This window comes from Channa argus, chromosome 24 (assembly GCF_033026475.1).
Source record: "Channa argus isolate prfri chromosome 24, Channa argus male v1.0, whole genome shotgun sequence".
In the NCBI taxonomy this organism is placed as follows: Eukaryota; Metazoa; Chordata; class Actinopteri; order Anabantiformes; family Channidae; genus Channa; species Channa argus.
The window spans coordinates 1,554,678-1,571,049 of record NC_090220.1 but is presented as its reverse complement, the minus strand read 5'-3'; the positions used below and the strand labels follow the sequence as shown (position 1 = coordinate 1,571,049).

The following is a 16,372-nucleotide window of genomic DNA, read 5'->3' as shown; positions in this document are numbered from 1 at the left end:
CGTTGCTTGTGTATCCTCGTCCCAAGCTGTGCAGTGCCGGTCCCATGCCCAGTAGAAATTATGCCAATCCACATACCGACAAATGATTGGCTGTGGCGACCCTGAACTCACAGGATAAGCCGAAAGGAAAAGAAGATTCATCTGTGTCGTGCCCCAGAGGTCATTCTGGCAATGATGTAGTTTTTCTTTCAATTCAATTCAATTCCACTTTATTTGACTTCTAAACTTATACTTTATAACTTTAAAAAACTTTTAAACTTTTAAAACTTTTAAACAACTTTTAAATTCACAAAAAAGTAATCTCAAGGCACTTTACAGAATAAAGTCAAGACTATAAAGATAAACAATTCCCCACCAAGGCCTCGGCAACAGCGGAGAGGAAACACTCCCTTTAACAAAAGAAACCTCTAGCAGTACCAGGCTCAGAGTGGGCGGCCATCTGCCTTGACCGGCTGGGGAGAGTGGAAAGTGGAGAAAGAAAAGAAAATAGCAGCAACAAAACATCAGGAGGTTGGTGGGACCAATAGCTGTCATCATCATGTAACACCACAAGGTGGTGGTAAGTTACTTGTGCCCAGGACGATGGGTGAAGTTCTTTCATTTTTGCATGTGATCCTCAGCAAAATCTGTAGCACTGTTTAACTCCTTCATTTTTAGAAGTCACAGCATTGAGTTTTAAAGGCAAATATTTTTCAGAGATATACTGTTGTAGATTCTTTTCTGACAACTGATTTCCGTTTGACTTCGTAGAAGAAGTACGTAAAACCTTCACTCAGAGCACCAATACAACTGTAGACATGCTCCTTACTCGAAATACTCAAATGTTTAAGCATTTTATCAAGTGTGATACATTGTGATATAGTCACATTATCCATATGAATGAATCCATATGAAATCAATCCATAAATAACATTTTCATGTTGTAGGCGGTGAAGCCTTAGGTAGTTTAGTCTATGAACCAGTGGTTTCTGATAAAGACAAACCTTAGGAGTTGTGAGGTGACTGATGGAGGTAATACAACCTCAATTCTGAAAAAGTTGGGAAGATGTGAAACCGTAAATTAAAACAATGATTTGGAATTTTCATCCACCCATATTTTATTCATAATAAAACATAAATAACATTTTAAATGTTCAAACTGAAACATTTTACCATTTCATGGAAAATATCTCTTTTTAAATTCGATGGCAGCAACACGTCTCAAAAAAGCTGGAAGAGGCCCAACAATAAATGGCTGGAAAAGTAATTGGTTCAAATCAAAATCAAAAGCAGGAGCATTTGACAACTAATTAGTTAACTGGCAACAGGTCAGTAACCGACTGGGTATAAAAGAGCATTTCAGGGAGACAGAGCGTCTCTAATGTAAAGATTGGCAAAGGTTTGTCAATCTGTTACAAACTGCGTCTAAAAATTGTGGAACAATTTCAGAAAAATGTTCCTCCAGGTAAAATGGCGAAAAATCTGACCATCTATAGTATATAATATCATCAAAAGAGTCAGGAGAAACCTGTGTGCAAGGGACAAGGCAGAAGGTCAAAAGTGGATGCATGTGATCTTCGGACCCTCAGGCGGCACTGCATTAAAAACAGGGCTGAATCTCTACTGGACATCACTGCATGGGATCAGGAACACTTCCAGAAATCACTCTGATTCTGTGGTCATGATTATTGCGTGGGCAGTTTACACATCTGGAAAGACATCATCAATGCTGAAAGTACTAAGAGGTTTTAGAGGAACAAATGCTCCCATCCAGACAATCTCTCTTTCACGGAAGACCCTGTACAATTTAGCAAGACAATGCTGAAACCACATACTGCATCCCTCATAACAGCACGGCTTTTCAGGTCAAGGGTCCAGGTGCTGAACTGGCCTGCTGCAGTCCAGACCTTTCACCAATAGAAAACATTTGGCACATCATAAAACCAAAAAACCAAAAATCAAGCAACAAAGAGCCAGGACTGTTAGTCAGCTAGAATCCTGCATCAGACAACATTCCTCCCCTAAAACTCCAGCAACTGGTCTCCTCACTTCCGAGATATTTACAGACAGTTGTTGAAAGAGGATACTACACATCACAGGGTGATCACAGGTTTACCATTGTGATGTTTACCTTTTTTAAGATGTGTTCTGCCATCAAATAAAAAAATTTAAAGGAAATGGTAAAATATCTCAGTTTCAACATCAGATATGTTGTTTATGTTTTATTGTGTATAAAATATGGTTTGATGAGATTTGCTAATCATTGCATTTTGTTTTTATTTACGTTTTACACACCATCCCAAATCTTTGGGAATTGGGGCGGTAGAACAGTTACATAAAAAAGTTTGTTTTTTATTTCAATTCATGCCTTTTTGTAACATACTGAATAATTTGACCTTTTTCCTATTTGATACTTGACTGAAACCATGTGAGATGTTCAGGTTTGAAATCCCCTTTTAACAGAACTGGGATATTTGAAACGCAAAACAAGGTCTAAAACATATCTTTTAACAAGGTGACCCAAGCCGACCATTGTTTACCTCAAAATTACTGCCTAAGAACACTGCCCAAGTAAATGTATATAGGTTCTTTGTGTGTGGTGAGATTTAGCTGATCAGATCAGTAAATGATGTGTTTTGTGATTAGTTTAGATATAATAGATAAATTCGTGTGAGGCATCACTGTGAGCTCGTGGTCCATTAATAGCAGATAATCAAACAGTGTGATTAGTTAATCAAGGACTGATAGGTGAAATGCCGCATCAAAATGAATCATTTTATAAGATGGCAGATCAAAAATGTAAAAGTGGGTGTTTTTCTACCCTTAATCTGAGACATTGATCAGGTAACAGCACAAATTACCACATCAGTGTTTGTTAAGATAGACTTGTTGTTGGTCAATTGATGATTGATTTGCATAATGATTAGTTTCAGCATAGTACATGTCATGTAGACAATCAGCACTGTCTGAGTTGAATAACAGCCCAATTGTCAGTTTGCTGATGATATAACCACCTTAAAACATGATGCATCTACCCTTAAAGATGACTTTTATACAGTATGTAAGTATGACATTGCTGGAGGAAGATTTTTCACAATCTACCAACCCAAAAGCCAAAAACATTGCTACTACCACTCGTACCAGATCTATAAATGATTGTGACTTATTAGATTATCATTTAAAATTATTAAAATTAAAAAAAAAACCAAAACTTACATTTCGTCTTATTCAAAGGCAAAAGACCAAATGCTTAACGGCAGTAAACTACATTTAAACTTGGACGGGGTTCCAAGCTAATTCCAGAAACCAAGGAGGGAAATTTGCAAGTATAGGTAAATGAAACACCAAACCAAAGTGCAAATTGTTGCAAACCAATGGCTGCACAGTTAGATAACTGTAATAATAGATGTAGCATCACATTAGTAAAACCAAAATGACCTTACTAAAGCATTTATGGATGTAACAGACTTAAAGGAGTCTACCAGACTGGACTTAAATCACCTGCCTGCTTCCCCCAGTGTGAGTGTCTCTGAACAGACCTTAAACATAAGAAGGCTCATAAACAGTTTATGCAATAACTGAAACTAGGGAGTCTGCCTCCTGCTTTCCTTCAATAACAGCTATTGATCCAGACAACTGTTGACAGCCTTATCTGCACAAATCCATTATGTTTTTAACCAGACTTTGTTTGGCTTGATTAATCCTTCCTGCTCACCCAGTTCCAAATCAAACTTTTTATGGAGACTTTTATCTGATTTTCATTTTTATTCTAAGCCTTCAACTTTACTATTAGAGCACATTTTAGAAAAACACCAACAAACAATCAGAGCTGCTCCAGGCATGTAGACAAAGAAGTGTGCTGGTTGGCTGATCAGAGAGAGATGAGAGAGCCATTGGTCAACAGGGGGCGCCATGTTTAGGTAGCTTGAGTATATAAACTTTGGTTTTCTCATAACTGGTCACTAGTCACTGGTCACTTAGGCCAAGCAAAGTATATGTGGAAGAGGAGGCATCAGAGGTAAGGACATTTGAAACTTTGCTTTCATGTACTTTGCACAGCAGACTGAAACTAAATAAAGGTAGAAGTAGATTTGGTTTTTTTTATCTTAAATTAGATTCTATAAATTTCTATATATATCTTTGGTTTGTCCACTTCCCTGTTTTTTGAATGTCACAGATTGTGCGTAGGTACATGTACATTACAATGTGACACACACACGCACACACACACACACACGCACACACATGCACCCACGAACACACACACACACACACACACACACACACACACACACACACACACACACACACACACACACACACACAGAGGTTGGCTGTGTGAGCTGATTTGTTTATTGTTTGTCTGGTGACTCCTTTGTGCTTTGGATGCACCAGAGTAATTACGGAGGAAAATTGTACTTGGATGGGTCTGAGAGGACATGTAGGGGCTATGATGTGGAAGGCAGGAAGAGAGAGAGAAGGGGCCATGAGGTACAGGAGCAGTGAGAGACTCTCACTTCTCCCCAGTCCAGTTTGGACCAGTTTGGACCACATCAGAAGTCTGTAATGGCCTTGGCTGCTTCTTCAGTTATCAGTGATGTAAGGTCTTTGTCCCAGCAGCTGAGTGATGTAATAATCTTTGTACAATAGCAGGAGGGTTAAATATTCACCCCTGGTTTTACTATTAGTTTAGCTCTGTAGAAGCATTAACTCTACCCAGGTTCTAATTAGAACTGAGTTTATTGTGTGCATGCGAAGAATTTATAGATATCACTGATTTTTTCCCCCTTGAACCACAGCCAGTTATGAACAGTTTAGATTAAAGTTATTGGGTTTTATTTAGTGATCTAATAAAAACCATCCCGCCCTCCTTTGAGTTCAGTCATAGCCAAGTATAAAACCTCCCTCTTTCTCTTTTGTCTTTCTTTTCACAGATAAGTGATCCCTGATCCTTCATCTGGGGCATCAGTCAGCGGGGGCTGTCTCTGCACTTTCAGCTTCTCTGGTGTTTGTTTTGTCCTTTTCTCTTTCTCACTTTGCTTATCCCTCTGCTATCCCTCCGGTTCCTCGCTCTTCTCTGCCTTTCATTTCTGTTTCCTCAACCATGGCTCCAACTCTGGCCACGGCCTTTGCCAGACGCTGGTGGATGGCAGTGACTGCTATTATTGAGAACTTGCTGTTTTCTGCTGTGTTGTTGGGATGGGGATCACTCCTCATCATGCTCAAGTCAGAAGGCTTCTACTCTTACCTTTGCAATGAAGAAGGTGAGTCACAAATTTTGTATTTTTGTGTTGACAAAAGAATTGTGGACTAACAGTCTTTCTTTGCAAGAGTGAGGGTGAAGGAGAGTGCAAGTCTTCTTCAGGAGATGTAACTCAATGCTCCTTTCTTCTTGCTTCTGTTGCTGTTCTTAAAGAACAAAGGAGCATTTTCTGTGAAAGGGTCATAGGCTGTTTTCTCGGGACTCGGGAGAATAAACCTGATAAGTTAAATTAAGAGCAGGCAGGGTTGCAGGTAGACTAAGTGGTCCAATGTTAGCGAGTAAAAGGCTCCAGTGTCACCTAAACTTGACAGAGTATCACATTCTACTTGCTCCATGGAGTGTTTAAATTTACAGTGGCTCCAACTGAAGTGGCAGCAGGCTTTTATTGAGAGGCAACTGATAAACCAGTGATGGACTGGTTGTTGTGAAATCTCCCCGAGGGCCTCTTCTCTAAAGCCTCTTCTCTTTCCCAACCTATTTCTTATGCCACATTGATTAAAGTGAGGAAGGTGCTTTGTGTTTTAAAGTACAGACATGAATTAGATGCACACAGTTGCCCCAGTCAGGTTAGTAAAGAGTAAGCAAAAGGAATTTTGAGAGATGAATCAGGCCAGATTTATCCTTTGGTGATATTGTGTTGTGCCCAGTGACCTGACTGTGGTGAGCACTGCTGATCCCATTAACACTGGAGTATCGGTGGATTCACTCGTGTAACTAGTCTCACCACACATCTAACTTCTCTGACAGACTATTTGTAGGAGAATATAAAACCCCAAATGTATGCCACTATGTTTCGGTTAAGTTACAGAAGCCTCCGACATTACCTGAGACTTTGTTTGATCTTTGGACTGATTCAGTAAGAAAATGGAATCACAAACCTTTAGTTGCTCAAGCCTAATTCTAGTCAGGTTTACAAGAAAAGTATTTTATTATTAATAAAGTACTTGCTACCTATGATGCTGTGCAGAGAGGCAGCGCTACCAGTGAAATATAACTTAAGCATCCAGGGCTTCCTGGAAAGCTGCCACAGCTGTCTTATCTTCTCTGATGACGTAAGAGTGATAGCTCAGCTCTTTCAAGGCATGTGACATGTGATAGAGGGGACAGACAGATCCACATCAGGGTTTTATTACTGGTAATATGGACGTTTAAAGTCCACAGATAAAGGACTGGGAGACGACCGATAGCAAAGTGATGAACAGTAGAGATCTGATAAACAGAATGGTTGAATCAAAGATCACAGTGGTTGTTGTGTAGATTGGACTTTTTTGCACGCACAGCAGAAATATGAAGAGAATGGTTTAAGTTTGATTTTGTACGAGTGAGTGGTTGGTCTCAGCTGAACTTAAAAATGTGCTGTGTGGGATTTCTCAGTATTTATTATGTTATTTAATAGTTTTGGATACAGTTTAACTTTGCATAAACTCCCTTTAATTTAAACGAAGCAGGCTTTTCAGTCATTTTACTTTTTTATAATGTAACACTGAATGTTATGAGATTGAAGGGAAATGTGAGAATCTGTTCCTTCATTAACCACAGTTTTCTGTGTTAGTCTTCACCATCTTACTGGCTTTATGTTTCTCTGTTGAGATCACCTTTACCGCTTGCTGTCACTACATACATTTTACTGTAAGGTCACCAAGCAGCATATGTAAGACTGAGGTCTTTTTTTTATTTGGGCCAAACATCACCGTTTTACATGCACGGTCAGAGTGACTCTCTCTTAAACAGCTGCTCCCTTTGGCTTTTCTTCATAGTGGATAATGAAGTGTATGATCTGGTTTCCTGAAGATAACTTTGGCACTTTATTATGAAGTACGTCACAGTGTTTTACACAGAGATGCCACACACACACACACACACACACACACACACACACACACACACGCTTAACTCTTGTGACTACAAAAGTGCTAAGTGGCTGATATCACAGCAGTGTAAGGAAATGTGATCCAGAAACCATCAGCTCATATATGACCAATTCCAAACTGCTGCTGCCCTTTTTCCCCTACTTGGACTTCTCCTGGACTTTTGTTCTTTTCCACATTATCTCCTTGCAGGTGAAGTTTATTGCCAAAGCCAGCTTATCACTTTTTATCCTTCACATTCCAGTGTACTAATAAAATTCAAGCAGCATTTCAGTAAAGGCAGGTTAGAATCTTTCTCTGGATCTAAACTTTACAGGGGCACAAATGTGTATGTGTGTGTTTGTGTCTTTCTGCCCCTGCTTCTTTCTGCATGTGCATTGTCAAAGCTGCTGAAGTTGGAGCTGCCAAGTAGAAGGTGTAGAGGAAGACCAAAGAGGAGATTTATGGATGTAGTGAGAAGTTGAAGTTAGTTGGTGTGAGAGAAGAGGATGCAGAGGACAGGGTTAGATGGAGGCACATGATTCGCTGTGGAGACCCCTGAAAGGGAACAGCTGAAAGGAAAAGAAGAAGAAAGAAGATTTCTGCATGTGCCTTGTCAACATATGGCCCCCACTGTTTTGGGGTCCTGGAATAGGCAGAGCTGCCACGGTCTAATTTGATCTGCATGACAAGAAGATATAAGAAGCCATATAGTGAAACACAAGGCTGAACTCATCCTTACACATAGGATTATTCACAGCACTCTGCCTTTGCAGACGATGTTCTTGTTTGTTAGTATTAACCATTAACATGCATGATTTCTAAACAAAATGAGTAACCTAAACCCTCTCAGTTCTTCCGACTGACGTGCCTCTCGTGGCTTTTACTTTCTTATCCAAATCCAAAATGTATGTAACACCATGTTTTCTTTCATCGTGTTTTTCAGGTAACAGCTCCAGCTATAATCTGTCTCAGCCCGTGACAACACAGACACCCGATGATTATGGTGACTACTATGAGAGTGAAGCTGGCGTGGTTGGTCTAGGAGATGGGGTAGAGATGAAACCCTTGGTCCCCGTAGATGGGCAGGTGAGGATGAACGGCTGGCTCATCTGTAAAGAACAGGATGAGATGTTGAACCTGGCATTCACGGTGGGCTCCTTCCTGCTCTCAGCCATCACACTGCCACTGGGGATCGTCATGGATAAATACGGGCCTCGCAAGCTACGACTGCTGGGCAGGTAAGAGAAGAGCTTATCCAGACTAACCATGCTGGTATTTCTGGAGAAGCAAATGTAAATGTAATTTTTCTTTGATGTGAAAATGCTGGTCACCCTCATTACCAGGAAAATGAGGGAGAAATCTCAAGAACAAATATCTCAAATACAAGGACAAAAATCATCTTCAAAGATAAAAACTACACTGTAGCTCACACACTAGCTTAGTGTTTTAAAGTTAGTAATGTTACGTTTCAATTTTCATTTGCAGTTGTTTGACATGATCCTATGTTTTCAGTACGTGCTTTGGGTTGTCCTGCCTAATGATTGCCTACGGAGCCTACCAACCTAATGGTAACAGTACTTAGGTGTCCTTTTTCTTCACTGTATTTTCAACAGTGTAAATAATTAATGAACTTTCATTTGTGTCATTTGCAGAACTCTCTGTCCTTATCTTCATTGCCTTGACTTTCAATGGCTTTGGTGGCATGTGCATGACCTTCACCTCTCTCACAGTAAGTTTAGTCACAGTTGTGTGTCCTGCAGAATCTTTGCAAGTGCTGCATAGTGTTTATCTAAATGTGTATTTTCCGTCTTCAATGGCCCATTATTGTAGTTTGTTGGCTCCTCATCTGCTCTCCCTCTCCCTTGTCTGGCATTCCACCCAGTCCCCCGGTTATTTCTTTTAGCTTCCTACTCTGAACTCTGTGTTCCATTTGACAACTGGGCTTAGTGGTGCTTTGTTTTGCTTAAATTACATTTTTTCAACATAAATTTGTAAAAAATATATTATTTTTTATGCCTATAATCTCTGAGGGCTTGGTGAGCTAACTCCCACCATTCCTTTGCATTCTTTACCTCCTCTTGTTCCTTTCATTTGCCATCAGTTCTGCATGTTGAGAATCACTCCGGAGCTATGGGTTGTACCCTGGTGATGCTGTTCGCAGCTCCAGTAAATCTCTCAATAAAGCAAACCCTTTCTATAGCACCAGGAGGCCTTACTGCTACATCTGCTGTGTCGTATTTGTTGCATCCACCTAAATCTCTCATTAGTTAATGTACCACATTTCTAAAACCATGATTTAGGGCTTTGTTTGCTTCTTAGGTACTGCAGGGCTCAGCCCATGGAAAAGTCTGTACAACTCCCCCCGAACCCTCTTACAGTCTGTCTCCTTAACAACCTGACATACCATAATTGAAAGCCTTGGTGTTGGTTTAATGATTAGACTCTACCTTACTCCTTGACTCCTTTCATCATGACTCTGCCTCAGACCTACAGGCATTCAGTCTCAGCTGAGGGGTGTTGGGTAACACTCAGCTGCCCTCAGCAGCCACCTCTGGCACCTTTCCACCCCAGTGTTTAAAAATCTATTGAAACCGTTTTCCTCCTGATGATATCAGAGCTGTAACTCAGGTGCTTTATTGTTCCCACTTTCTCATTGCATCAGACTCAGACACAAGCACACACGTAAGCCTCAGCTTCCTTACTGTTATGTAATTGAATGTGCTTGTTGTTGTAAACCGAGAAGCTTGTATACACCCTTGTGTTTTAATGTTCCTTCTCCCACTTTCTCCCGTTTTCTCTCTCAACTCTCTCTTGCCTCAAATGGAAGTAAAACACAAAGAAGATGCAGAGCTTAGTATTCACCTGTGTCACTAGCTTCTATCCTTCCCTGCATCTCTTTTGTCTCCCAGTATCACCTCACCTTAGCGCCTGCCTCTGATTGTCTCAGCGCTTTTTAATTTGTCAGTGCTGCCTTTGTGTTGTGTGCTGAACAGCTGTGTGTCTTATGTGATGCTGTTTGATCTTGCTGTTACCTCGGTTCCATGTCACTTGTGTTTTGTTTTTTTTATTCTCCAGTTCTTTCTCTGGAGCCATGTGCGCTTGCTAATTGGTTCCCCCTGTCCACTTTGACCCTGGTGTGAGTAGGCACCATCCTAATAATCTGTGCCTCAACTAAAGTTTACAGCAATGACAGAGAAGCTGAGACCACTATGGTCTTGGCTGCAGCTGTTTAAACTCTATTTCCATTTACAGTGAATTGGATCTCACTTGCTAAGATCGGGTCTTGGTCAGTGTCTTTTGTTCTCTCTAACCTTCTCTCTCTTTCTCTCCTTTCAGCTGCCAAACATGTTTGGGGACCTTCGTTCCACCTTCATTGCCTTGATGATTGGCTCATATGCTTCCTCTGCTGTCACCTTCCCTGGTGTCAAGGTAACTATGGACCTTCACAGCTGCAGATACCTGTACTGGCACTTTAGATGGTTGTAGTTAAGTGTAATCTAGACTTAACCAAACCAACATGTTAAAAAAAAAGATGCCTTTTTTTGTCATTACACAGCACTAGTCCACAATTCAGATCAATGCAGTTCAATAAAGTCTTACAATAGCTAAAAAGAGTATAAAAGTATAAGGTATATGAGGTATTTTAAAAGAGCCAAGGCACCAATGTGGCAATGTCAGGCTTTTGTTTAAGCTCTGTTTAAGTGTTAAGTGCCAGATTCTTCTGTTTTATCAACTACTGAGATATTCTGTAGATTTAAATGTTTGAATTTTCTATCACTTGTGTGATGTCCCCAGGTGATCTATGACCTTGACATATCCTTTATCACTATTCTGGTCGTGTGGGCGGCTTGTGCTGGACTGGTGTTTCTGAACTGCTACTTCAACTGGCCACTGGAACCGTTCCCTGGACCAGAGGACATGGACTACACGTTAGTACTACAGATACACACAGTGGCACATAGACTCCAATGAAAGCTAAAACCTCACATGTCCAAATACAAGCTCAACTAGGAGCGAATGTAACATTTTGTAATGCATTTCCCACACACAGGGCCAGTTTTCTCAGAACACCTTTCCCACTGATCCAAAAGCAATTTTGCAATAATGTAGTGATCACTAATCAAAAAAAGGCTTGGACCTTCAAATGAAAAATGAAGTAATAATAGTCACATGTATGTAAGTTGCCATATGGCGTGGTCATTACCACTGATGCAATTAGACGAGGTTAAAGTCTGTCTGCTGATGATTGCACTAGTCAACAAAACTCATGCCCTGGTTGATCCTTGTTAATAAAACATTTTTGGCTCACTGGCTTGTTCAGCAGAAAAGCTTTCCAGTAGACTGACTTGCACAGGACAGGATCTAGAACTTTCCGCCTCAGGAAGACATACTTTTTACTGTAGCACTGATGGCAAATGAAAGCTACATGATGTTCAGTCAGTGGTATATCTGTTTTCTATATGATCTATTTTCCATTTAGCATACTTACATTGTTTTTATGCTATTTCCAACTGACCCCATCCCTTGTCACCTGTCTTCTCTCCCTCCTTCCTCACACACTTTCCTCTTTCTATTTTTCATCCTTCTCTCCTTCTGTAATTTCGCAGTGTGAAGATCAAGTTCAGCTGGTTGGGCTTCGATCACAAAATCACAGGAAAGCAGTTCTACCAGCAAGTGACCACGGTGGGCCGTCGTCTCAGTGTGGGCAACGCCCTGAAAGAGAAGGAGCTGGCTCCTAAGGATGGCAACACACTCTGCCTCTCCACCATGGACCTGGAAGTAGAGTGCAAGCCGCAGGGAGAGTGTAAGTCAGGGGAATCTAAAATATGCTGCCCCAACTTTTTTAGTTAGGACATTAATTTATAAAAAAGGCCCGTTATTGTGCTGCTCACTTTACCGTGTGATATTTATCCCCGTGTCTTTTTTGTCCTCTTCCGCAGCTCAGTCATTCTTAAAAAGTATCACCAGCCCGATCTTCCTGCTCAGTCTGGTGACCATGTCTGTCACTCAGCTTCGTCTCTTGTTCTACATGGGAGCCATGAACAGTGTCCTGGAGTCACTCAGTGATGGAGACCTCAACATAGGTGTGTACATTTAGATACAACCTGAAGAGCATATGATGGTTTAAAGAAAGACCCAAGAACACTAACGATGAACATATCAGTCATCTAATATCTATTTTTTGGACTATAGCCTTATTAAAATGTTTTTTGGTTCTTTAGAGACTCACAATACTTTACCAGGTTAACAGACAAGTAGTGGCGTAATGGAGAAAACATGTTTACTTACTTTTAAACAAAGCCACAATCTTTCTCTAACCTGACCCACTTTTTAATCCTAATCAGTTTAGTTGCACAGGAACCCAATTTTTAGGAGACTGGGTTGCTGTTTGTGTAGCAAACCTCTAGTTGTTGTTTTTGCTTTATCTAGAATCAAGTTGTTTCTAGCTGAGTGTCTTATGACTTTGATTGATCAGTACCTTTGATTTGTGACCTTTGATTTTTAATTGACTTTTCAGTGGAAAGAATGGAAGTTGGTAAGCCCTAAAGTGCACCGTTGTTTTAGTAGATTAATGAAGAATTAGACTGATACTTCACACTTTGACCTCTAATCTTATACCCGTGTGCCATCACAATCTAACACTGTGCTAGATCCACTATCCTTACTTTTTTACCTTTTGGTTGTTTCATCATTTGACCTTGGCTGCAGCCTTTCACTTGTCATTCAGCTTCAATTCGAAACTGCCAGGTGCCATTTGTTGCACTCATTAACTAAGTTTGCCCTTCAGCACCAGCAAATAGTGACAAATCATATGAGCTGTTTCACATGATGCACTTTTGATTTATCATTGTTCCCCTGGCCATAAATACCCCTTATAATGGCATCATGTTGACTTTTCTCATATACCGCAGAATGGCTCCACTGCCTAAGACTAATAATTAACTGTACATCATAGTCATTAACCAGGTTACAATTAACCAAGTAGAGAAATCCTCCATTTTAGTCTTCTCTTCTATCATTCCCTCTAACTTCTTCTCTTTCACAGCCTTTATTATTGCATTATATTTTTTGTTTTCTTTTCTAAACTTTCTTTTTCTTCTTTTCTGATGCCTCACTCAGTGAGCCTGTACTCCTCCATCTTCGGCGTGCTGCAGCTGCTTTGTCTGATGACCACTCCTGTGATTGGTCAGATTATGGACTGGAAGCTGAAGGACTGTGATGACGGAGAAAAAGAAAAGGAACCTAGCAGCAAGTGAGTAGTTTCCCCTGATTGCCCCTAACCTCTTTCCTTTTAGAGATCCAGACATGATTGTAATATGTGACAAATGGAACCTAGGAATTAGTCAACAGTTTTTCAACATGTTCTTGTTTTAACCACTAGGGGTGAGACAAAGAAAAAGCGCAGAGACCGAAAGACCCAGAAGGTGACCAATGCCTTGCGAGCATTTGTCCTCACAAACTTGCTTTTAGTTGGATTTGGGATCACTTGCCTGGTGCCCAATCTACCGCTGCAGGTGAGTGGTGGATAGTCAGAGAAACACACAGGCCATCGCTGTACTGTACTTCAGAGAAACAGCTGCCTTGCTAAAAAGTGATCAGTGTTTCTGCACGACCTTCAGTTTTTTTTTAAAGTTATTGATTAGCTGCTTTTTACAGGTTGTTGACAGAAGAGAATATCAGTTATGTTAAAGTCAACATGGTTGTTATTTCTGTGTATTCACTGTTAGTCATCCAGTTTCCAAAACTAGATGAAGATACACAATTGTAAAATCACCATGATGTCCTGTGATATGAATACATCCTTGCAATGGAATTTGAAAATTAAAGTAATAACTGGACAATATAGGGACAATATAGGGAACAGACTTATTTACATTATTGCCAAGACTTGAATAAAAAGACAGATACAACTCATATCTTTATTGTCTGTGTGAGGCTACATTTACTGTAAGAAGCATCAGCTTAGCACAAAGACTGGAAGCAGTGAGAAAGTTAGTCTGCCTCAGTCAAGGTAATTAGGTCTGACTATGAGCCATAGACTGGATGCAGAGTACACAAAACAACATATGGTGTTATAATTAGTCAAGTTTGGAGGGAGTGGAGATGGATTTTAGGTTAAACATTTGATCTTGTTATTTTTTACAAAGTGAAGAAACTTTTTTTCCAAACTGTTTCGTTAAGGCACCTATAAACTAACGGACTCAATCACCTTAATGTTTATTGATTTATTCTACTCTATTCTTCAGATTGTGTCATTTGTTTTACACACTGTGGTGAGAGGATTCATTCACTCTGCTGTTGGTGGTCTCTATGCTGCTGTGTAAGTCTCAATGTGCCACTATACTCACACCACACACATATCATCATCATCATCATCATCATCATCATCATCTTCTTTATGTGAATGTAGCTTTTAACCTGAGACTACATTTTCTCATGTCTCCCCAGCTATCCCTCCTCCCAGTTTGGTAGTTTAACAGGCATGCAGTCTCTGGTCAGTGCTGTGTTTGCTCTGCTGCAGCAACCCCTGTTTCTGGCCATGATGGGACCCCTCGGGGGAGACCCACTCTGGGTATGAATGGACACGCCATCAATCCGATTCACACACAGCTTAATTCCTCGGGCTTGGCTAATTCTGGTCTTGTATTTCAGGTCAATGTTGGACTTCTTGTTCTCAGTATGCTGGGCTTCTTGCTCCCCCTCTACCTAATCTGCTACAGACGGTTGCTACACAAAGAGCAACAGGAGAAAGAGGAAAACGCAAAGATCTTCATCAAAATTAATGGCTCTGACATCCCTGAGGCCTTTGTCTAGAGGAAAGTAAAAGCAAAGAGATGGAGAACAGAGTTTTCTTATTATGGAACATCCCGTGTTGTGTTTAAGTGCACAAAAGGCCAACAGAAAACCAGCATGTCACATTTAAAAATCTAATTGGTAAAACTCTCCATTGTGTACAAAAACACAAACAGATTTGTCCAAAATCCAAACAAGATGAATTGATACTGCAGTTGTCATGGAACATGTGAAAAGGAGAACAAGAGAGGAGAGACTGTGAAAGGAAGGAGGCATCAGCCCTCTGCATTCCCCCAAATCCTCTGACTTCTCTTTTTATGTCCTCAACCCTGAGCAGCACATTAGAGCAGCTCCGTCACACTTAAGACTGCTTTAACGTTCCCCATGGCAGCAGAACAAAGAAAAAGATACGTTTCCATCTGTGAAACCAGCAAGGCCGATAAATGTCACCCTCACAACCAACCTCACCATTATTGCTGAGGGATTGTGACATTCTATAATGACACATCTTTTCTTTTTTCTTCAATATGTTGACTTTAAATTGTTTATCATAAAATATAAATTAGCATAATGTAATGGTGCTATCAATATCTGCATCAGCTGGATTTTGGGTTTTTTTGACTGAATTAGTCACAGGAAGGAGAAAAGAGTGTTTCTCTTTTGCTGGTGTTTCTCAGGCAAGTAGAAAAAGCAGTCATTAGGATTAATTCTTATTACAGTGTAACATCACTGTAGCTGACTGTTTTATGGGGCTGCATTCTGTAAGAGGAACGTCAAACAACCTGCAGTATGTTTTCCTAAAAGCAAAATGTTCATGTATATGTTTAGAATATTTATTTTATTTCCTTCATCATTTAGGTTCCTTTTTATACGTTTACCAGTTTACCAGGGGTCCCTTTTGGAAACAGCCTATTTGTTTATTGGACTATATACGCTATTAAACTTTTTCACAAAGTGGTGTAAATAGTCTCCCCTTTGCAGTAATGCAGCCGTTCAGTCCATCTACCTACTGTTCAGAGAAATGCAGCACTTTATCACACGTTGTTCACCCATCAAAGTTTCACACACATCAGCTAATGACAGCACTTTTCTCTTAAAGCTTCTCCTGAGAACTAGTCCCACTTTAACTTTTAACACCTTCTACCTTCATATGTGTATTTATTTCATTTTGCACACTAACTTCTCCACCATACATTTTATTCAATTTTTTAAATTTGCTGTGCTGCCAACTACACATATGCCTGTATACTATATTCACATAATGGTCTTTCTTCAGTCAGTGAAGATAATGCAGAGATTATTTTGTTATGCAGGCATTACAGTGTAATATTGTAAGAGTTGTGGTGGTTGAATAAAGATGTGCTGATCTCATTAACTGGTCAGTCGTGTTTTTTTTTTTTCACTAATCACCAATCCACATTATAGAACTTTGTGCATCTGTAGCTAAAATCTGTATATTCTGTATAAATCAATCCATTATCTATCC

The 16,372-nt window shown here is 40.1% G+C and overlaps 1 protein-coding gene across 3 annotated transcripts; it reads left to right on the top strand.

Annotated features, from left to right (window-relative positions):
- The first annotated feature begins 3,912 nt into the window (after positions 1 to 3,912).
- On the top strand, positions 3,913 to 16,257 carry slc43a2b (solute carrier family 43 member 2b). 3 transcript variants are annotated; one of them, XM_067494728.1, is made up of 14 exons: positions 3,913 to 3,997; positions 4,914 to 5,243; positions 8,036 to 8,330; positions 8,605 to 8,660; positions 8,745 to 8,821; positions 10,429 to 10,521; positions 10,888 to 11,021; positions 11,700 to 11,896; positions 12,033 to 12,176; positions 13,213 to 13,345; positions 13,475 to 13,607; positions 14,340 to 14,413; positions 14,542 to 14,665; positions 14,746 to 16,257. In XM_067494728.1, exons 2-14 carry the CDS (start codon positions 5,084 to 5,086, stop codon positions 14,905 to 14,907), a joined length of 1,782 nt encoding a protein of 593 aa, XP_067350829.1. In that variant the 5' UTR covers positions 3,913 to 3,997; positions 4,914 to 5,083; the 3' UTR covers positions 14,908 to 16,257. The 3 variants fall into 3 exon arrangements, with proteins under 3 accessions (XP_067350829.1, XP_067350830.1, XP_067350831.1); XM_067494729.1 differs by lacking the exon at positions 3,913 to 3,997 and adding an exon at positions 4,557 to 4,578; XM_067494730.1 differs by lacking the exons at positions 3,913 to 3,997; positions 4,914 to 5,243 and adding an exon at positions 7,856 to 7,880.
- Positions 16,258 to 16,372: the final 115 nt, after the last annotated feature.